The 23,848-nt window shown below is 42.6% G+C and overlaps 1 protein-coding gene across 4 annotated transcripts in view; it reads left to right on the forward strand.

The window, feature by feature from the left end:
• Window positions 1–23,848, forward strand: part of MYO16 (myosin XVI) — a 397,050-nt gene that overhangs the window by 239,213 nt on the left and 133,989 nt on the right. For all 4 annotated transcript variants that reach the window (XM_075852491.1, XM_075852492.1, XM_075852489.1 and 1 more), the window contains exons 17-20: window positions 7,477–7,579; window positions 11,256–11,373; window positions 19,820–19,891; window positions 20,309–20,450. In XM_075852491.1, the coding sequence (XP_075708606.1) occupies window positions 7,477–7,579; window positions 11,256–11,373; window positions 19,820–19,891; window positions 20,309–20,450 (435 nt within the window). The remainder of the gene's footprint in view (window positions 1–7,476; window positions 7,580–11,255; window positions 11,374–19,819; window positions 19,892–20,308; window positions 20,451–23,848) is intronic.

A 23,848-nucleotide genomic window follows, 5' to 3' on the forward strand; every position in this document is an offset into this window, starting at 1 on the left:
AAATTTATAGGGGAGTAGATGCTCAGATCTAGGCCTAATTAAGCTCGTTCAGCTATTAATCAAATCAACTAGACACATGAGGTGAAAAGCTATGCAGAGATAAACAAACAAACTAGCAGGTCTGGATGATCATAAAACTTAACGACAATCAAACACTTTGACAAAACTTTGAGATAACATTAGACTATATAGCAAGACAGGAAAGCAGAGTACCATAAAATAAAAGTTTCAGCTTTTTGAAATGCAGCTACAGCAGGGATGAGGTTCATGCAGGAATGAAATGGATTATATACCATAAAATAAAAGTTTCAGCTTTTTGAAATGCAGCTACAGCAGGGATGAGGTTCATGCAGGAATGAAATGGATTATATACCATAAAATAAAAGTTTCAGCTTTTTGAAATGCAGCTACAGCAGGGATGAGGTTCATGCAGGAATGAAATGGATTATATACCATAAAATAAAAGTTTCAGCTTTTTGAAATGCAGCTACAGCAGGGATGAGGTTCATGCAGGAATGAAATGGATTATATACCATAAAATAAAAGTTTCAGCTTTTTGAAATGCAGCTACAGCAGGGATGAGGTTCATGCAGGAATGAAATGGATTATATACCATAAAATAAAAGTTTCAGCTTTTTGAAATGCAGCTACAGCAGGGATGAGGTTCATGCAGGAATGAAATGGATTATATACCATAAAATAAAAGTTTCAGCTTTTTGAAATGCAGCTACAGCAGGGATGAGGTTCATGCAGGAATGAAATGGATTATATACCATAAAATAAAAGTTTCAGCTTTTTGAAATGCAGCTGCAGCAGGGATGAGGTTCATGCAGGAATGAAATGGATTATATACCATAAAATAAAAGTTTCAGCTTTTTGAAATGCAGCTACAGCAGGGATGAGGTTCATGCAGGAATGAAATGGATTATATACCATAAAATAAAAGTTTCAGCTTTTTGAAATGCAGCTACAGCAGGGATGAGGTTCATGCAGGAATGAAATGGATTATATACCATCAAATAACAGTTTCAGCTTTTTGAAATGCAGCTACAGCAGGGATGAGGTTCATGCAGGAATGAAATGGATTATATACCATAAAATAAAAGTTTCAGCTTTTTGAAATGCAGCTACAGCAGGGATGAGGTTCATGCAGGAATGAAATGGATTATATACCATCAAATAACAGTTTCAGCTTTTTGAAATGCAGCTACAGCAGGGATGAGGTTCATGCAGGAATGAAATGGATTATATACCATAAAATAAAAGTTTCAGCTTTTTGAAATGCAGCTACAGCAGGGATGAGGTTCATGCAGGAATGAAATGGATTATATACCTGTATGAAGAGAAGAGAGATGGATGTTAGATCTGTGCCATGTATAACTGCCAGGACACTTTGACAGTATGACACTTAGACAGAGATGGTGGGGGCTTTATGACACTATCTACAAGGGGGCTGTATGGCAGAATCTACAGCTGTATGGCACAATCTACAGGGAGGCACTATCTTCAAGGAGGGCTGTGTGTGGCACTCAGTGGTTGGGAAGGGGGACATTATACTGTTGGGGGCACTTAGGGGGCATTATACTGTACGGGGGGCCACTAAGGGGACATTATACTGTGTAGGGGGAATTCAGGGGCAATATACTGTGTGTGGCACTTAGGGGGCATTATACTGTGTGGGCACACTTAGAGGACAAAATACTGTGTCCTTAAAGGCATTTAACATATTATATTATTAAATATTATTACTATACTGTATGGCGCAGCTATAAGGGCGTTATACTGTATGGGGGCACTAAAATGGTATTATACTGTGTGGGGGCACTAAAGGGGCATTATAGTGTGTGGGGGCACTAGAGGGGGCATCATACTGTGTGGGGGCACTATAAAGGGCTTTATACTGTCGGGGGACATTATCATTTTGTATGGGCCTTTTTTCTGATGAGGTAGGGTGCCGAATAAAAATTTTGCACGGGGCGCCATCTATCCTAAGGCCGGCCATGCTTACAACAGATCTGGCATGCAGATGTGAACAGTTTAAATAATGTTGGCTAATATTCAAGTGCAATGTATATGGATATAGATGACATGCTCTTCATTGCTGTATACTAAATGTCTCTTTACTCCCATATGTAGTGCTGCTATTTGTGTCATGTGTGCACCTATGTTGGGAAACTGCAGCAAAAAAATATCAGCATTGTAAAATTGCACGTGTGCGTGTGCGAAAATTATATTTTGCAGTGCTGATGGCTGTGTGCTACGACATCACAAGATACACAAGAGCCTCAACAAGGATTGAAGAGACAATGGGGGGGACTGTCATATAACAAGACGTTTAGTTTAGTTTAAGAGCAGAGCTATCAATTACACTGCCTGAACTAAAATCCTCTTTAGCTATTAAGCTTCTTAGCAGTGTAAGCTTTAGGGGCAACATTTATTTATTTTTTACTTTAGACGCAAAGTTGTCCTTTTTTCATTATAGTATATTATAACAGAAACCCTTTGCAAAACTATACTACAAAAGCATTTCTATGCGACTGTACATAGGCATAAACAGGAATAAAATGATAAAATAACTCTGCATATGGGCAGCTGTATTTATAACAGTCATGGTGGAAAATCACCTTGCAATTCTGCAACCTCTTGTTTTTTTCTGCAAAATGGGAAGGAATAAACATCAACTGTGCAAGTAATGTTGACTGCATAGCAGGGATCTTTGGAAGGGAGATGCCTAACAGACCATAGGTTGGTAAGCACTTTACAGACTGATAGGCGGACCGTTAATTTGGATCAACTACTGCTGTAAGTAGAATCTACAATTCAAGGTATCTACACGATTGATAAGAGGCAGGACCAGCGTCAGCACCCGGGGAACCCGGGCAACTGCTGGGGCCCACTACACTTTAGGGGGCCCACTCGGTCCCCGGTGCTGACGCTGCAATCGTCACGGCATCACTGTCCATATAGGAGGAGACAAGGAGTCCCAGGAAGAGGGCTAGCAGCTCTGCTCCGGGACACCGTCTCTGGTGAAGCTCCTGAAATCACTGTCCATATATGTGACAGTGTCATCAGGAGCAGAGCAGTGTCCCAGGCAGAGTGCCAGTAGTGCTCTGCCCGGGACTTTGGCTCTGGTGTTGCCCCTGACATCACTAGCCATATATGGACAGTGATGTCAGGGCGTTCACCAGAGCCGGACTACCGGAGCAGAGCCTTTACTAGCGCTCTGTCCGGGACATCAGCTCTGCTCCGGACATCACTATCCATATATGGACAGTGATGTCAGGAGCAGAGAAGGAGTCCCAGGCAGAAAGCTAGTAGTGCTCTGCCCAGGACTATGGCTCTCGGGCTGCTCCTGACAACATTGTCTGCTCTGCTCCGGACATCACTATCCATATATGGACAGTGACGTCAGGGGCTTTTTCTGAAGTGGAATCCCCAGCCAGAGTGTCGGAAATGCTCTGGCTGGGGATTCCTCTCCTAGAGGGAACCCCAAAGGCGATATCTACAGGGAGGGGGTCTGTGTGGCCCTACATGGGAGATGGGGACTGTGTGGCCCTACCTGGGAGGAGGGGGTTGTGTGGTACTACCTGGGAGGGGGGACTGTGTGGCACTACCTGGGAGGGGGGGCTGTGTGGCACTACCTGGGAGGGGGGCTGTGTGGCACTATTTACAGAGGTCACTAAATTTATAGGGGTTACAAACTGGGGTCTTAACTTCTATATTTGGGCAGAAACAGGGCCTAATGTCTATATGGGGGCAAAAGTGACGTTTTCTGCCATTTTACTGCCGTTGTGAGTTCCACCACAAAGGGGCCCACTAAGTCTGTGTCGCCCAAGGGCCCACATAAACCTGGAGCTGGCCCTGATAAGAGGATGCACAGGGGATATCACAAGCAGAGGTTTTGGAACAATGTGTGTTGTTCATTCAGTTTATGTGTACACTACACAATCACATGCTTGCAGGACTAACTGTATTTATATTGATAGAACAAAGGTCTGAACAGGTCATATTTGAACACGTAACCTGAATATATTTTGTATCACAGATAATTCTGCATTCTGAAAAGTCAGGAAACCGTTGCATTAGTAGAAGTCTTTGTATCTCCTAATGTTTAATGTGCCAAAAGAACAAATGTTGACAGTAAAGCACTGAAGCAGATGGTCACAAATTTAGCGGAAAATAGTTAATAATTAGTACTACTGTCAGTTAACCTAAGAGCACTACTGAAAGCAAATATAAACTGCTGACATTGTTTCATTTCATGTTTAGATTGTAATGCCATGGATACGTTTTTTATGATTTGCATGACAAAAGAACATTGAATAATTAAAAGTGTCAGGCAATTAGTTTTCCCCAGTGTGCATTCATATACCTTTCATTTACTGTTGATAAAATCAAGGCACAATGGATAAAATGTATTATTGAACGTGCCGCACAATTCTGGCTTTGAAAAGTCGCAACTTATGGCGCACGCCACATTTGCACAGTAATTTGCAAATTTTTTTTTTAATTTGTATTACGCCACTTTATAATAGTGACTTGAAAAGTGGGCAGAATTCAGCGAGGGCAGGACCATCGACGGTGCGACAGATTTAACATAATCTGTTCGTAGCTGCCGTAGATTTGAAATGCTGCTGCACAGACAGACAAATATGCGCCAAATTTATTATGAGGTGTGCGTCTCATAATAAATTTGGGGAAACTTACTACGATGTACTTTCATTTTAGACTGGCGTATAAAATGTCAGACTAGGTAAATCTCCCCCAATGGACCGAATTCATCAAAACTGACAAAAAAAACTAGCGATTCAGAGCTGAGCTTTCATTTCTTAAACCGCTGTGATAACGGGAATGGTGCACTGTAAGGGCATGTTCAGACGTGGCGGAATTTGCAAATGTTGGTGCAGATTTGTGGCAATTGCGCAACGAATCTGCACCAACATTTGCATATTTGACAGGTAATTCAGACGTTGCAGATATCACGGCAGACTTGCCACAGATTTCAGTTTTTGCATTGCAAAGGCTGAAATCCGCAGTGAAATTCCACTGCTTCTCCGCAACATAATGAGCATTCTGCGGAGGGAAAATTCTGCACCACAGCCTGATTTCCGCAGTTATTTTCTGCAACGTCTGAACTAACTTTCCTAAAAATGTATAGAAACAAATGTAAAAAGACGGCCGCTGCAGAATTTTACTGTGGACTGTCCGTAGCGGAATTCAACATCAATTCCGCCACGTATTAATGTGCCCTAATTGGTTGCTATGGGCAGCAAGGTTAATTTTTTTTTCTTAGACAGATTTAATATATGAGGCCCAATAGGTCTTTATTTTATTCTGGTTAGTTTGTAAACCATTTGCTTAGTTACAATGTTATTATTTTGATTTGTTTTGTAGAGAATTTACTTAAAGTATAACTGTTATATTATGGGGAAAAAAAAACAAAAAATAAGGAATTGTGCTCGATATATAACAGAACACGTCAGCTAAACTTCTGGATGTTAGACTTATGTTTTTACCTTTCTTCCCCATCGTTCTGCACCATTCTAAACAACCAAAAATGCTGTAGAAGATGGCTGAAGGGGCTAGACAGCATGTTAATGAAGTCTGCCAGCACTCAATGTAACGGCGCTGAGTTCCCTCACTTTCCACAATGCAGTGCGGCTCGTTCGGGAGCGCAAATCTGCTCTTGACCAATCATCAAACTTCACAGGCAAAGTGCACAGGCCCAGGCATTATCTGTTACGGAATTACCGGATGTACAGAGATACAGTTCATCAGCTTTATTAATAATAATAATCTTTATAAAGCGCCAACATATTCCGCAGCACTTTATAATTCAGAGGAAACATGTACAGACAATATCAGACATTCAAACATAAGGAGTAAGGACCCTGCTCGCAAGAGCTTACAATCTCTATCACAGGATAGGTGATAAATGTATGACTGCTGGGACCCCCACCGATCACTAGAGCGGGGTTCACAGTAAGGAGCACGATTGCAGTGAGGAGTTTTTAAATTAAAATAGAGCGGCACATGTGCACTGCCGCTGCATTCATTGTTTATTGGGCTAACAGAAACAGCCGAGCACTGTTCTCTTGCAGTGAGGAGAAACAGGGGTCAGGATCCCTGTTTTAGTGATCGTGGGGTCCCAGTGGTCAGGTCAACAGCGATCATACATTTATTACCGATCCTGTGGATCGGTGATAAATGTACTTAGTGTGAAAACCTCTGTAAGGTAATTTAATCTATTGCAATGTAATATTAAAACGATTGATCTGCACATTGAAAAAAAATATATATTAAATTACAGATGAACTTTAAGAAAAAGTGAAACTTTTCATGAAAACATTTTGGAATAATTGACACACATTGGTACTTTTTGTAATGACAGTCTAGTTCCATTATGTTATAGAAGAAGGAAGCATCATACCCTCAATTTGGCAGCACAATGGGGACTGGGAACAGGAGTTATTTCACACATTTGCATGTCTGTGTTTGTTTATTTATTTGCTATACTATATTGTTATGATGTCACAATAATGTGTATATTTGCAGACTATGATATTTGATGCTGATGTCACAATAGTATGTGTGTGAGTTTGTGTATTTATAGGCTATGTTCTATTGTGACAATGTCACAGTAGTGTGTGGGGCTGTTTAAAGACACTGCTCTTTTCTAATGATGTCACAGTAGTATGTAATTTTTGTAGTTATTCTGTTTTGATGATGTCACAATAGTTTGTCTACTTCTAGTTAGTGTATATTTAAAGCCTGTGCTCTGCAATTATATCGCAATCGTGTATGTTTATATGCTGCGCTCTATTGTGAGAATGTTATAATAGTGTGTATATTTATAGACTGTGTTCTGATAATTCACAACTGTATGTATATTTATTTACCAGATGCTGTATGGGTAGGAAAAAATTGCATCTGTAAGGCCCTGTTCACACAGATTTTTTCAACACGTTTTTTGATGCGGAAACCGCGTCGGAAACCGCGCCAAAAAACGGCCGAAAATGGCTCCCATTGATTTCAATTGATGCCCTATCTTCGTGTGTTTACGCCTCTGACCTTTCATTGACATCAATGGGAGGCAGAGAAAGTGTATTTTGCGGTGTTTTTTGCCCGTAGAACTCAATGGGCACAAGCGAAAAACGGCGTGCAGGCAGGTCAAAATCTGCCTCAAAATCCCAAACGGAATTTTGAGGCAGAATTTTCCTCCTGCAAAAAACAGTGAACAGGGCCTAAAGCATTTCTGTTTATTTATATGCTCTGCATGTCAAAATAAATAAAATGTTTGAGAATTTTTAAACTCAAAAGGTGATCACAGGTGATAGACATGTATATACGTATACATAAATCTTAGACCCGGATGAGCTATGGCTCATTTTATACTGGTTGTGGTCAGTGTTATAAATAATCACAATATCTTGAGTGTGCTCCAAAGTTATTTCCATGTATCTGTTTTCCCTGTAGGTATCTCAACCAGACAACGCCAGCAGAGTTATTGAGCACACAAAACAGAGAGAAATTAGCTAACCTCAAACAAGCACTGAATGCTCTGGGATTTAACAGTCTCGTAAGTTGTTCTGAACTGGGAATTGTGTGATCTGTCTTTAATAATTGAATATTTCAGAGCTAATTAGAAGACTACTCTGATTAAAAAGCAAAGTAATAGAAGCATTAGTCTAACTACAAGTGCAGAGGTTAAAAGTTAAAGGGAATATATCCTCAGAAAGTAACTGTTGTTCGAATTAATTTTTTTATGTTAAATATATATATATATATATATAGTATTTTTTTTAAAGTCCCATCATTTTTATCGTAGGCAAGATTACAATAAGGCTGGGTTCACACACCCTATTTACGGACGTAATTCGGGCGTTTTAACCTCGATTTACGTCTGAAAATACGGCTCCAATGCGCCGGCAAAGATCTGCCCATTCATTTGAATGGGCTTTATGATGTTCTGTGCCGACAGGCATATTTTTTACGCGCCACTGTCAAAAGACGGCGCGTAAAAAAGACGGCCGCGTCAAAGAAGTGCCTGTCACTTCTTGGGACGTAATTGGAGCCGTTTTCCTTTGACTCCATAGAAAAACAGCTCCAATTACATCCGTAATGGATGCTGCGAAAAACGCCTGCAACATGCCATTACGTCTGAAATTCAGAGCTGTTTTCTCCTGAAAACAGCTCCGTAATTTCAACCGTAATGGACGCTGCCGTGTGAACATACCCTCAAAGGTAAACACTGCTATAAGAAAGTTGGAGGCAGAACACAGGATCACACCATTGACAATAGGGCATGGGGACAGCTCACCTCCTCCCCCTCCCTGCACAATGACCTCTGGCAGGTCACAGAGCATGCACACAAAACTCTCCAATAGAAGTCGTCTTTTGAATGAAGATTCTTATGTCCATGTGAGTGTTAAAAAGCAAATCTCTGAACTGCTGTTCACAATTTTGAGTAGCAGCTCAGGCAAGATTGCCTACACATATAAATCAGAAAATACACAAACTATTAAAAAAAGATTTGGTTTCAGTATTAGGTTGTTAAAGGGGGTGGGGTAATAGCGGGATTCACTGGTTAGTGTCACCCACTATTACTACCTCCTTTATAATCAGGGTCACTAGGGTTATGCCTAGTTCCCCTACCTTTTCCTTAGGGCTCGTTTACACGAGCGTGATATACGTTCGTGCAACGAGCGTGATTTTCACGCGTGTCGTACGGACCTATGTTAGTCTATGGGGCCGTGCAGACAGTCCGTGATTTTTGTGCAACGTGAGTCTGTTGCAAAAAACTCACGACATGTCCTATATTTGTGCGTTTGATTCGCGCAACAGCTGTCAAACTATGAATGAAAACAGAAAAGCACCACGTGCTTTTCTGTTTACAAACATCCAAACGGAGTGTCATAATGATGGCGGCTGCGCGAAAATCACACAGCCGCGCATCATACGGAGCTGTTAAGTGCCTTTTGCGCACGCAAAACGCCACATCTCGTGTAAATCCGGCCTAATACTAATGTTGATCTAATTGCTTTTGCTGCTACTCAAGGGAATAAGACCGTATAGTAAATAAAGATATTTATTAACATACAGTAATCACTCTCATATATAAAATACAGTAACTAATCACAGTACAGTATAAACACGCAAAACAGATAAAAACAAGGGGACATATACCAAAACATTAGGAATAATAGATCCCTAATGGGGCTATTCACACGACCGATTTTTTGACGGCCGGGAAAACCGGCCGTCAAAAAATAGGACATGCTCTATTTTCGGCCGGGTACCCGGCCGCCCGGCTCCCATAGAAGTCTATGAGGCTGGGTAATACACGGCCATCACCGGAATGTGTCCCGAGTGATGGCCGGGTTTTCCAGCGCTTGTGCTCTACCTCCTCCTCACAGCGCAGAGTGCATGTGAGGAGGAGGAGTTGATGCCATTCGGACGAATGGCTGTACACTGTGTGGCAGGGCTGGGGTGTACAGCAGGTGGAAGGGAGCGCTGCACGCTGCTCTAACGGCCAGGAACTGCGATGGCGCTATTCCTGGCCATCTAACTAGTTAAATGCCGTGGTCAATAGTTACCACAGCATTTATAAGGGTCTTCCCATGAAGGACATTTATGACATATCCATAGGATATGTCATAAATGTTAGATCGATTCTGGTCCCACCTCTGAAACCCACACCTATCTCTAGAATGGGGCTCCCTAAACCCTGTCCTAGCTTACTCGGCTCCGCTGTCTCCCGGCCACTTCCTAGTTAGGTGGTTGGGAGTTCCGGAAACAGCCGAGTGTTCGCTGAACTACGCTTTTTCCGTAACTCCCATAGAAGTGACTGGGAGTTACGGAAACAGCGTAGCACCGTGAGCTAAGCTGTTTCTGGAACTCGGTAGCAACGAAAACAGCGTACATGGTCGAGTTACGGAAACAGCGTAACTCGCTGAGCTAGGTTGTTTCCGGAACTCTCATAGAACTGAATAGTAGTTACGGAAACAGAGTAGCATGCTACTCTGCTTCTGTAACTGCCATTCATTACTATGGGAATTACGGAAACAGCGTAGCTCAACGAGTTATGCGGTTTCCGTAACTCATCCGTGTATTGCAGTGTATTGTACCAGTGATCTAATGATCGCCGGTTCAAGTCCCCTAGGGGAACTAATAAAATGTATATAAAAAAAAAAAAAGATACATTTTCAGGAGTGTAAAATTATATTAATGGCATGTTCACACGTGGCAGAGTTTTTCCGCTGCAAATGTTGGTGCAGATTCGGGGCAATTACTCAACGAATCTGCACCAACATTTGCATATTTGACAGGTAATTCAGACGTTGCAGATATCACAGCAGACATGCCACAGATTTCAGTTTTTGCATTGCAAATGCTGAAATCTGCAGTGAAATTCCTCTTCTTCTCCGCAACATAATGAGCATGCTGCAACGTGTACATTTGCAAAAAGTCCCTGGTACAAAATGTTATTTATTTTGCCACATATAATAAAAAAAAAAAAAAACACTAAAAAAATACCTTCTTTAAAAATAAAAAAATAGAAATAACCCATGCATAACAGGTATTTTTAGATGAGATGTCAGAAATATTCTACAATAAGTGTGCTACTGTATGTTCCTTTATATTAGTAAATATGTAGACACATATGAGTATAGACACTTTAATAAAAAATAATATTTGTTATATAGTTATAGTTATATTTTGTGAAAATAATCTGACATACTCTTTAAATATTAAATACAAGAAGTGGTGTATAATTTATTTTCTAACCTGAGTGAATACACAGCTCGCTTTGAAGTTGCAGAATTCTTGAGGAACACATCAGTGAAGAGACGCTTTTGTTAAATTAATTAATGAATATTTTGTCAAATATTTAAAGGGAAAGAAAGCCGTCGGGAAAGAATGAAGCAGACTCATTTCTCAAACATGCTTACAGAATACTCTAGTGGAGCTTACTAGTTGGGGGTAGTTGTAGAAATAAGTGTGAGATTGGAAACCTTGTAAACCACTGGCCACATCAAAATAAAAAATCTAATAATGTAGTTGTCTAGTTTGGACATCCTTAGTGCACATTGCAAGGGATTTTACTGCAGGAAACTGCTGTAGTCAATTAAGCGAATTCATGGTTTTAATACATTTTGATAAATGTATATTATAGTAGCATTATAACATTTTACAAAAAACTGTCTTACCTATACATGTGTTTGCTGTTTATTTTCTATATTTATGATATTAAGGAGGTTGAGAATATATTCATGATCCTCTCAGCCATTCTGCACATTGGGGATATTCGGTTTACAGCCCTGACTGATGCTGAAACAGCCTTTGTGTCCGACCTGCAGCTTGTAGAACAAGGTAATTAATGTTATGTTATTTGTCCACCATTAGGTTGCGACTTCACGTGAATGTATATTTTAACTGCTCCAACTCCAGGTCATCACATCCTTTTTTCTTTATGAACTTGAATTACTACTTGCAGACTTTTTTGTTCATAATTTAAACTTACTGCTTTGAAATTCTTTGGCCCGAATATAACACATACTAGACATCAGCCTGCTTTTTGTTTTTGTTTACCCCAACCAACTAAAACTCATAGGCTTACATTTTATATCAGTCCCAGTAAAGTAGGTATTCGGAGTTATTTGCACCAAATTTATTCAAAGGTGCATGCCTCTTAAAAAAAAAACTGAGCATGCATAGAGATCAACCAGAATTGTCTTATTAACATTATTTCCTTAGTAACTTCTACGTCTCCTTGGAAACACGGACATTTTTCAAATTTTGTAAATGACAAGAAAAGTTGAAAATGTTAACTCAAATTTGTGGTTTCCTTTGGCACAGTTTAGGCATAACCCGCAGGGTAAATGTGGACCATAAACCCTAAATAAAACACTAATCAGACAAGATCTGTTTAGGAGAAGAGGCCACATTTTTGTATGTCTTTGTAAAGGATTTGCCAGACACAGCTTCTGTGTCGACGCCCGTGGGCAATCAGTCTGCACCTGCTCCTATGTCTGTGAGACTGACTCCATCTTCCACCACTCAGGATGGCAGGCTTAGGGCTTATTCAGACGAACGTAAAATACGCACGTGCAACGCGCGTGATTTTCACGTGCGTTGCCCGTAGCTATATTAGACAATGGGGCCGTGCAGACATGGCAGCGTTTTTTGCTCAGCGTTGCTCCGTTGCAAAAAACTCACGACATGTCCGTTGATTCAGCGTTTTCAACGCATCACGCACCCATTGAAGTCAATGGGTGCGTGAAAACCACGCATGTCGCACGGAAGCACTTCCGTGCGAACTGCGTGTTTGCGCAACAGCTGTCAAAAGGATGAATGTAAACAGAAAAGCACCACGTGCTTTTCTGTTTCCGAACATCCAAACGGAGTGTCTTTGCGATTAGCGAACCCCGACAACCGAAGCTAACTTCACCGGGTTCGGCCAAACTCGTTTTGGCCGAACCCGGCAACAAAATTTCCGGTCCGCGACGTCGGGAGACATTCACTGTGCATGGTGCTGAAAGAGTTAAACTGTTTCAGCACCATGGACAGTGACTTGCGATCCCAAAATACATGAACCTGTAAAAAAACCCGAAGTTCTAACTTACCGATTACTCCTGTCTCCTTCCTGCAGTCCGACCTCCCGGGATGACACTTCAGTTCAAGTGACAGCTCCAGCCAATCACAGGCTGCAGCCGTCACTTGGACTGCCGCGTCATCCAGGGAGGTGGGGCTCGATGTCAAGAGAGGCGCGTCACCAAGGACGCGTCACCATGGACGCGTCACCAAGGCAACGGCCGGGAAGTTCTCGGTAAGTAGGAACTTTATCTTTTTTTTAACAGGTTTTTCGCTGTTGTGTTCGGCATTCACTGTCGAGGGTGCTGAAAGATTTAGCTCTTTCAGCACCTTGGACAGTGACGGGCGTCGACAAGCCTCATCTCTATGATGCCGGCTGCGCGAAAATCACGCAGCCGCGCATCAGACACGGATGACACACGCAGCTGTCAAATAGTGTTTGCGCGCGCAAAACGCTGCGTTGTTTGCGCGCGCAAAAACGCAACGCTCGTGTGAATCCGGCCTTAGGAGTGGGAGAGCCTATCACAGCCTGGCCAGATGGAGCTAGCTCCCGCCCACTGTCTATTTATACCCGCCTTTCCTGTTCCTCCTTTATGCTTGTTTCCTGGCTTGCTGCTGCTGCTTGTACTACTCGTCCTCTGCTTGTTATTGACCTTGGCTTTCTGACCACTCTCCTGCTCAGCGTTTTTGTACCTCGTTCTCTCCTGGTTTGACTCGACTCGTTCACTACTCTTGTTGCTCACGGTGTCTCCGTGGGCTGCTGCCCCGTTTCCTTAGCTTCTGTGTACCCTCATCTGTTTGTCTGTCTTGCACTTACTGAGCGTAGGGACCTTCGCCCAGTTGTACCCCGTCGCTTAGGACGGGTCGTTGCAAGTAGGCAGGGACTGAGTGGCGGGTAGATTAGGGCTCACCTGTCTGTCTCCCTACCCTGTCATTACATAATCACAGGCCCATATACCTAGTCTACCCTGGTACCTGACACATCTATGGACCCCCTTGAGACCCTGGCTCAGCAGATGCGGGGCCTCTCCCTACAGGTCCAGGCCCTGGCTCTGAGGGACAACCTGCGTGATGCTTCCCTGGTAGTGCCCCCCACCTCACCTCTTGAACCCCACCTCAAGTTGCCTGACCGGTTACCAGGGGACCGGAAGACTTTTTTCTCCTTTCGGGAGAGTTGTAGGCTCTATTTTCACTTAAAGCCCCACTCCTCAGGTTCTGAGAGCCAGCGGGTGGGTATAATTATGTCCCGGCTCCAGGACGGGCCCCAAGAATGGGCCTTCTCCTTGGCTCCTGACGCCCCTGAACTTTGCTCCGTTGATCTTTTCTTTTCTGCTCTCGGGCTCATTTATGACGAGACTGACAAGACTGCCTTTGCCGAGAGTCAGCTGGTGACTTTACGTCAGGGTAAGAGACCTGTAGAGGAGTATTGTTCTGACTTTAGGAAGTGGTGTGTAGCTTCTCGGTGGAATGAGCCTGCCTTGAGGTGCCAGTTTAGATTGGGTCTGTCGAACGCCCTGAAAGACCTGCTAGTTAGCTATCCCTCTGCTGACTCCCTAGATCAGGTTATGGCTTTAGCGGTACGACTTGACCGACGTCTCAGGGAACGACGACTTGAACGTTTTTGTGCCTTCTCCTCTGACTCCCCCATGATGCCTCCCGAGGTTCCGTTGCTTCGGTCTTCCACGGAAGACTCGGATGTACCTATGCAACTCGGTGCCTCCGTGTCCCCCCAACAACGTAGAGAGTTCCGCAGGAAGAATGGTCTCTGCTTCTACTGTGGGGATGAAAAACACCGAAAAAGGCCATACTTACAAATGGACACAGCCAGGTCAGAAACGCTGATGAAGGAGTGAGCAGGTGCTTTAAATAATAATAGCCACTCCCACTAGTCTTGAGGGGAGAGGTGTGTGTGGTGCATGGGATGTGTAATAAGAAATAATAAAAGAATAGTGTGTGTGCAAGTATAATACTATAAGTGAAATATAGGGGGCAGTAATGAGTGAAGTGCCTCAATAGAAATAAATGGATAATGGGGTGCAAGTGTGTGAAACATGGAGGGATAGTGTGTACGTCATGAGGCACAACGTGTATAGCCAGGTAGAAGCCTATTTGTGACGCCTTGATAGTTCATAGAGCGGGCTACCCTGCTTGCTATGCCAAACAACAACACACCATGCTCTCCCAGCATCAAAGACCCGGCTGTGTCCAAGAGAAGCGAATATATGTAATAATGAAAAATACCTGGGGTATTAGTGATCATTTTGGCCAAAAGGACGCAAGCTCGCAATCCACGACAAGGATCCCCAGACTTGCGAGTCCCTAACTCCTTAACTGGAACAGAATGTTCCTGATGCACAGACAGAACCGATAAAAACAAGGGGACATATACAAAAACACAGAAAAAGGCTATACTTACAAATGGACACAGCCAGGTCAGAAACGCTGATGAAGGAGTGAGCTGTGGGGATGACAAGCATCAAGTGAACAACTGTCCTAGGCGTAAGAATAAGCAGCCGGAAAACTTCCGTGCCTAAGTGATAATCGGGGAGGTCACTTGGACGCACAGGTATTTCCCGTAAAGATGAAACCTAATAAGATCTTGCTTCCCTTTCAGGTCTCTTTTGGTGGTAGGTCTGCTACCGGCAGTGCCTTCGTGGATTCAGGCTGCTAATATTATGTCTGTGGAATTTGCTATGTCTCTAGCTATGCCATTGATTGATTTGCCTAAACCTGTCCCGGTAGTGGGAATCGACTCCACTCCTCTTGCTAATGGTTATTTTACACAGCATACCCCTGTTTTTGAACTCCTTGTTGGCTCCATGCATTTGGAGCAGTGCTCTGTACTGGTGATGCAGGGATTATCGTCCGATTTGGTTTTAGGCCTTCCCTGTTTGCAGTTGCATAATCCCACGTTTAACTGGGATACTGGGGATCTTACCAAATGGGGTAATGAATGCCTGACGTCATGTTTTTCTGTTAATTCTATTGCTCTCCCTGAGGAGGTGAGCACTCTACCTGTTCAGGATTTTGCTGATGTTTTCTCTAAAGAGGCCTCCGAAGTGTTACCTCCTCATAGAGAATACGATTGCGCAATCGATTTGGTACCAGGAGCTAAGCTCCCTAAGGGTAGGATATTCAATCTCTCTTGTCCCGAACGTGAAGCCATGAGACAGTATATACAGGAATGCCTGGCCAAGGGTTACATTCGCCCCTCTACTTCTCCGGTAGGTGCTGGCTTCTTCTTCGTAGGGAAGAAGGATGGTGGTCTTAGGCCATGCATCGACTACTGGAATCTGAATAATGTCACTGTAAGGAACCAGTACCCCCTTCCTTTGATTCCTGATCTCTTCAATCAGGTTCAGGGGGCCCAATGGTTCTCTAAGTTTGATCTACGGGGGGCTTATAACCTTATCCGCATCAAAGAGGGGGCTGAGTGGAAGACTGCGTTTAACACGCCCGAATGTCATTTCAAATACCTCGTCATGCCCTTTGGGTTGTGTAATGCTCCCGCGGTCTTCCAGAATTTCATAAATGAGATTTTAAGAGACTACCTGGGGGTATTTCTTGTAGTGTACCTTGATGACATACTTGTGTTTTCCAAGGACTGGTCCTCCCACATTGAGCATGTCAGGAAGGTGCTCCAGGTCCTTCGGGAAAACAAACTGTTTGCTAAGACCGAAAAATGTGTGTTTGGGGTGCAAGAGATACCATTTTCAGGTCAAATCCTCACTCCTCATGAATTCCGCATGGACCCCGCTAAGGTCCAGGCTGTGGCGGAATGGGTCCAACCTGCCTCCCTGAAGGCATTACAGTGCTTCCTGGAATTCGCTAATTATTACAGGAGATTTATTGCTAACTTCTCGGTCATCGCTAAGCCTCTTACGGATCTCACTCGCAAAGTTGCTGATCTCCTCCACTGGCCTCCTGAGGCTGTCCAGGCTTTTGAGGTCCTTAAGAAGTGCTTTATCTCTACCCCTGTGCTGTTTCAGCCCAACCAAATGGAGCCATTCATCGTGGAGGTTGACGCCTCCGAGGTGGGAGTGGGTGCTGTCTTGTCCCAGGGTACCAGGTCCCTCACCCATCTCCGTCCCTGTGCCTACTTCTCCAGGAAGTTTTCGCCCACTGAGTAACTATGATATTGGCAACCGCAAACTCTTAGCCATTAAATGGGCATTTGAAGAGTGGCGCCACTTCCTGGAGGGGGCTAGGCACCAGGTAACGGTCCTTACCGACCACAAGAATCTGGTTTACTTAGAATCTGCCCGGAGGCTAAACCCGAGACAAGCTCGATGGGCGTTATTTTTTACCAGATTCAACTTTTTGGTCACCTATAGGGCTGGGTCTAAAAATATTAAGGCTGACGCACTGTCGCGTAGCTTCATGGCCAGCCCTCCTTCGGAGGAAGATCCTGCTTGTATTTTGCCTCCAGGTATAATCATTTCCTCTATTGATTCTGATTTAGTCTCCAAAATTTCGGCTGATCAAGGTTCAGCTCCCGGGAACCTTCCTGAGAACAAGCTGTTTGTTCCCCTGCAACTCCGGCTAAGGGTACTTAGGGAAAATCATGACTCTGCACTATCTGGCCATCCAGGCATCCTGGGTACCAAGCACCTCTTTGCCAGAAACTACTGGTGGCCTGGGTTGCTTAAAGGCGTTAAGGCCTACATCGCCGCTTGTGAGGTTTGTGCTAGGTCCAAGACTCCCAGGTCCCGACCAGCGGGCTTACTATGTTCTTTGCCCATTCCCCAAAGACCCATTTCTCCATGGATTTTATCACCGATTTGCCTCCATCTCAAGGCAAGTCGGTGGTGTGGGTTGTAGTAGACCGCTTCAGTGAAATGTGCCACTTTGTGCCCCTCAAGAAACTACCCAATGCTAAGACGTTAGCTACCTTGTTTGTCAAACACATCCTGCGTCTCCATGGGGTTCCTGTCAATATTGTTGCTGACAGAGGGGTACAATTTGTTTCATTATTTTGGAGAGCCTTCTGTAAAAAATTGGAGATTGATCTGTCCTCCTCGGCTTTCCATCCTGAAACTAATGGCCAAACGGAGAGGACTAATCAGTCTCTAGAACAATATTTAAGGTGTTTTATCTCTGACTGTCAACATGATTGGGTCTCATTCATTCCCCTCGCCGAATTTTCCCTTAATAACCGCGTCAGTAACTCGTCAGGGGTCTCCCCCTTTTTCTGTAATTTTGGGTTTAATCCACGGTTCTCCTCCGTTTCACCTGGTAGTTCCAACATTCCCGAGGTAGATGTCGTTCATCAGGAACTGTGCACAGTCTGGGCCCAGGTTCAGAAGAAACTAGAGGCGTCCCAGAGCATACAAAAGACTCAGGCAGATAAAAGACGTTCTGCTAACCCCTTGTTTGTGGTCGGGGATCTGGTGTGGCTATCCTCTTATAATTTGCGCCTTAAAGTCCCGTCCAAGAAGTTTGCTCCCCGGTTTATAGGGCCGTACAAGGTCATTGAAGTCCTTAACCCTGTTTCCTTCCGACTGGAGTTGCCCCCGATTTTTCGAGTGCACGACGTCTTTCATGCCTCCCTCCTTAAACGCTGCTCCCCGTCCTTGGCTCCCTCGAGGAAACGTCCGGTCCATTGGAGAGGATACGGGCCTGAGGAGAGGACTTGGGTACCCGCCCGGGATGTTCACGCTGGGGTATTGCTCAGGAGGTTCCACCTTCATTTCCCCAATAAACCAGGTCCACCTAGAAAGGGTCCGGTGGCCCCTCATAAAAGGGGGGGTACTGTAAAGAATTTGCCAGACACAGCTTCTGTGTCGACGCCCGTGGGAAATCACCTGCTCCTATGTCTGTGAGACTGACTCCATCTTCCACCACTTAGGATGGCAGGCTTAGGAGTGGGAGAGCCTATCACAGCCTGGCCAGATGGAGCTAGCTCCCGCCCACTGTCTATTTATACCTACCTTTCCTGTTCCTCCTTTGCCTGTGATTCTTCTATGCTTGTTTCCTGGCTTGCTGCTGCTGCTTGTACTACTCGTCCTCTGCTTGTTATTGACCTTGGCTTTCTGACCACTCTCCTGCTCAGCATTTTTGTACCTCATTCTCTCCTGGTTTGACTCGGCTCGTTCACTACTCTTGTTGCTCACGGTGTCTCCGTGGGCAGCTGCCCCGTTTCCTTAGCTACTGTGTAACCTCGTCTGTTTGTCTGTCTTGCACTTACTGAGCGTAGGGACCTTCGCCCAATTGTACCCCGTCGCTTAGGACGGGTCATTGCAAGTAGGAAGGGACTGAGTGGTGGGTAGATTAGGGCTCACCTGTCTGTCTCCCTACCCTGTCATTACAGTCTTTGCAGCTTTTTAAAGACATACATGGCATTGCAGCTATTATTTAATTCACATTCTTTAGACATCTATTAAAGCTCAGATGCACCTTTTAAAATCATCATCAAATTGAATTTAAAATGTTTTTACTCCCGTGACCCCACAGCCCATGTATAAATCTGACCCCACAGCCACTCTCCTAAGGGCTCTGCCTTCTGCTGTGACAACTGACAGAAAAAGGGTGGATAACAGGTGGAGAATTCTTTGTCCTTCAGCCATGTGACTTTTCTCTCTTTTGCCCCTCATCTTTCATCTACCTCCTTCACTTTTCGCCTCCAGTTTTCCCCTATCAGTGATGCCTTCACCCCCACACAACACTAGAACTACTTTCCCTGTCAGTTGTTGAATGATACCAGCATTGTCTAGCAGCATAGCAAGAAAAAGAACCTAGTGTTTTATGAGAAATGTTTCATGTTTGCTAATAATGTAAATTTCTCCAAGTCTGCACATTTTTTCTCTTAGAAAAATCCTGGTCATGAAATGCTTAAGTAATAAATATTAAATAATATACCTACAAAATCAGTATAAAAGTATTATAAAAGGCAGTCGATTTTCAACTTGGCCATTGGAGCGACAATGACACTCATAAGCAGAAGGCATCGGAAATGGTTAATACAATATCCCATAAAAGGGGGATTTGACTAGCATGCCACTAGTAATGGTCAACCCTAAAGAAAGATGTAAAATTGCATTATCAACAAGTTTAATGTGTGTGGTCATTATGTGTGTTTATAAAGGAGTGTTAGTCAGATTAAACCATTGTTATCCAGTAATTATAACGTTTTTTGCATTACAGTTACAGTATATGTAAATCTAGAAATAAATATTTTAATTGTTCTGTTTTGATGTATGCAAAATGTGGACTCATTTTTTTCTAGTGGCTGGAATGCTGCAGATATTACCAGATGAGCTGTCTAATGCCTTAACAACAGATGTTCAATACTTTAAAGGTAAGAAGTCACTACTAGATAATAATATATATATTTTTTTTATATAATACTATTCATTTTAATTAGAGAGTTGCCTCAGCATGTGAAAACCAATTAGAGCTTTAAATTGGCATAAATCCTGTTGATTTCAATAGAGAAGTGGCCACACATGCATAGTTATCCCACCATTCACATTGTATGGGTTCAAGCTCACGAACTTCAGCAGTTGGATGCTTGTGACGTTTCTAAATTGATGTGTCAGTAAATGTTAGTATTGGAGAACCCCTTTAAGTTACAATTAAGAATTAATGTCAACATAATCCCTGTTATTGCATTAGGATGTATGACAAAAAATTATGTATAGAGTGTGAAACAATGACACAAATAAATAGACATAATATATAAAAACAATGACTTTTTCTTTTTTCTAATTTTCAGGAGATATGATAACTCGTAGACATTCTATGGAGACAGCAGAATTCTACCGGGATCTCCTTGCAAAATCACTGTATTGCCGTCTGTTTAGTTATTTAGTAAACAATGCCAACTTCTACCTCCAAAATCAAAATGATCAAAACAGGTAAGGCCACAGATTGGAAGAAAAATGTTACATTTAGAATCACTAAATTATTTAAGACCAAATATTAGCTATTAAACATGTCTGTCCCTCTCTTTCCATTACAACCTACTATAATATCTGATAAATGATGTTAGTTAAAATAAACAACTTCTGTAAAACATTTTGGGCCTACTGTATAAAATGCATGTCAGGGTAAAAGGTGAATTTGTTGCTCATATAATAGCAACCAGAGCTTAGCTTTAAAGGATAAGAGCACATGTGCAACCATTTTCTTTATTGCTCCAATGCATTTAAAATAAAAAATTAAGTATGCAGCTGTTATGCAGACCAATGTGTCTTCATGATTACAGACTACAAACAGACACTGTGTGTGGTCATATCCTCTAGCCATGATCCTTGTTTTACTGTCTATTGGTTAGCAAGAAGAGGGTGCACATAGAAGAAAGTGACACACGACTGCGGGATCAGACTACACACAAGATTTGTGTTGTCTGTTACCAGGGAGACACATAGATCTGAATAGGAGCTGTAGACACAAAATGGCAGGATATTTTTAATCAGGACAATTTGAAAAGTTGCTTATTTTTTGTTTTAAATGCATTGGGATCATAACAAATGGTTGTAACTGTACATGCCTTATTCTTAAGTATCTTGTTCTTTTTTTACTTTACAACAGAGGTAAAATAGAGGGAACAGATACATGGTCAAAGTTTGGTTATGGACTGTCAAGAAGTATATGTTGCAGGTTCCTGTGCTAAAATAGAGGGACAAGACAATAAAGAGAGAGAGACTGAGGAGTGACTGTAACTTTAGATTTCATGTCCTAAAATACCGATCAGGTACATAATGAAAAATGATTCTATTCTTCCTGGAGAGTCTTGCTGTGAAAGTCTAGCTATAGTATGAGGATTTATCATTGCAATATTGTCAGTTTTTTGGCCTACCTGCATTGAAAAAATTGTTGTCTGGTAAAAGGATCATAGCTGATTTATCAACTTTTTCCACTACTTTTCTAAAACCTGATGTTGTTCATTAAAAAATGCTACATTCCAGGCATGTGTCGTGTTGGACACTTGGGATATTGTACACGCTACGATGGATTTTCAATTTGGGTGTAGTGCTCAGCTATACGTCATTCTTAATTAATCTTCTGCTTTGTTGTTTGTGAACAAGCAGGGGTGGGTGTCTGATCCATCTTTTTGAGTATTAACTGACTGAGAAGGAAAATATGTATATTTTTCTTCTTTTGATGCTAGAAGATCACTTACTGGCAGATTAGATGACAAAATCCTGATTTAAACATTGGGAATTTTGATTATCGAAAGCAGCTTTGATGCATCAGTTACCTGCATAAACAGTGTAATATCCTCAAGTGAACCTTGCTGCAAGGAACATATCCAGGAGAAACACACTGAGCTCAAGCTATACCAGTCACAAGGGAATCCTCTGCAGACTGGCAAGCTGATTCATATCCTTACTGCTATTACAAGAGTCGTAGGTGCTTTGTTCTAACTTACCAAAAGTATCATGAATATAATTTACATATACTCAAATATATTTATAGCTATATTGCATACTTGATAGTAAAACTCACAATACACGTATACAACAAAGCTTGCCTCTTATACATCTGAAATTTACCCTTCACGTCCTTGCAACAGCATCATTGGGAACTCTAAAAGCATATGAAGGGTGGGAATTAGTAACTGCCGACTGAAGGATACTGCTGCCGAATGCTGCCAGATTGGAAGCCCACAAGTTGACTTTATAACGTTGGATGAAAGTCAAGGGACTAGTCCAGGTTGCAGCCCTGCAAATGTATTCTAATGAATGTTCCGACCTGCCTACGACAAAGATATTGACCTTGTGGATTAGGCTCCTACTCCTACCAGAGGGGGCTTTCCTGCATTTGTGTAGCATCTGGATATTGTGTTCTTGATCCATCTAAATGAAGATGTCTTTGTTGGGCCTTCAGAGCTCTAGACAGTTCTCATATATGCATCCTTTCCTGCTCTTCATCTTCTGGAGAAGGGAAAAGACTAAAGGCCCTTTTACACGGGCCAATCATCAGACAAACTAGCGTTCACAGAACGCTCATTCCCTATAATTGCCCTGTGTAAACAGGGCAACGATCAGCCCAAGAATGAGCAAATGCTCGTTCATCGGCTGATTGTATCGTTTATGCAGCCTAAAATATTATCGTTGTTGGCAGCACATCTCCTTGTGTAAACAGAGAGACATGCTGCCGACATGATAGAAATGTATGGGGATGAGCAATCGTAGTAATGAGCATTCATCCCCATACATAATTCCTTGTGAAAGGAGCAAACGAGCGCCGATCAATGAGCTGTCTCATTGATCGGTGCTCGTTTACGTGGCCCACGACGGGCCGTGTAAGAGGACCCTTAGTAGAGTGATCTGCTCGTTCAAACATCTGAAGTTGGATACTTTGAGTCTGAAATTGGGTAAAGTCCTTAGAACTACCCTGTCTTGAAAGAATTAAAGTAATGGTTCAATATGCCCTAGGGCTTGAAATTCAGTTATGCATCTGGCTGAGGATATAGCAACCAAAAAAGCGACTTTACAAGCCAGGAATCAAAGGACTGTCTCTTCCAAAGGCACAAATAGAAATCTGGTAAATTTGTTAAGGACTAGATTAAAGTACCATTTAGAAAATGCATCCACTGCCCAAGGGTCATGTGGGCAAAGGGAACAAACATACTTGCACTTGTAGTTCTGGCATAAAGCCATGAAGTTTATTTTAAATTTCCCCCATACCTGTTCTATCTGATGAAAGATCATCGGATGGAATGACCATTCCTCTGGTTTCCAAGTGGACCTGCTCAGTGCATCTGCTAGCGCATTGTATATAAACAGAAGGACAAGAAGTCATATACTATTAAAGGTAGAAAAATCTAAATTTTATTATATAGCAAAACAACTGGGGAATATAAAATATACAGGAGATTCAGACAAGATTGACTGTATAAAGGCTACATAGAAACACAGTGTTAAAACAACACCACACACTGTCTACACATGTATTCAATCACAAGTGTGATTCAGGTGCACTGGGTAAAAAAAGCTTAAACAGGGATAATATGTCTGCTAAGCAGATAAAGGTAGTTGTGCACATTATCAATACATTAAAAAAGGGTGGGAATATATCCACAGAGGAAGGCGGTATAAGGTGAAGTCACCATATATATCTAGAAGACAAGGAAAAAATGTCCATTGTCCTTAAAGAGGCTCTGTCACCAGATTATCAAATCCCTATCTCCTATTGCATGTGATCGGCGCTGCAATGTAGATAACAGTAAAGTAGTTTTTTTTTTTTAAAACTATCATTTTTGGCCAAGTTATGAGCAATTTTATATTTATGCAAATGAGCTTTGAAA

Source organism: Rhinoderma darwinii, chromosome 2 (genome assembly GCF_050947455.1).
Source record: "Rhinoderma darwinii isolate aRhiDar2 chromosome 2, aRhiDar2.hap1, whole genome shotgun sequence".
In the NCBI taxonomy this organism is placed as follows: domain Eukaryota; kingdom Metazoa; phylum Chordata; class Amphibia; order Anura; family Rhinodermatidae; genus Rhinoderma; species Rhinoderma darwinii.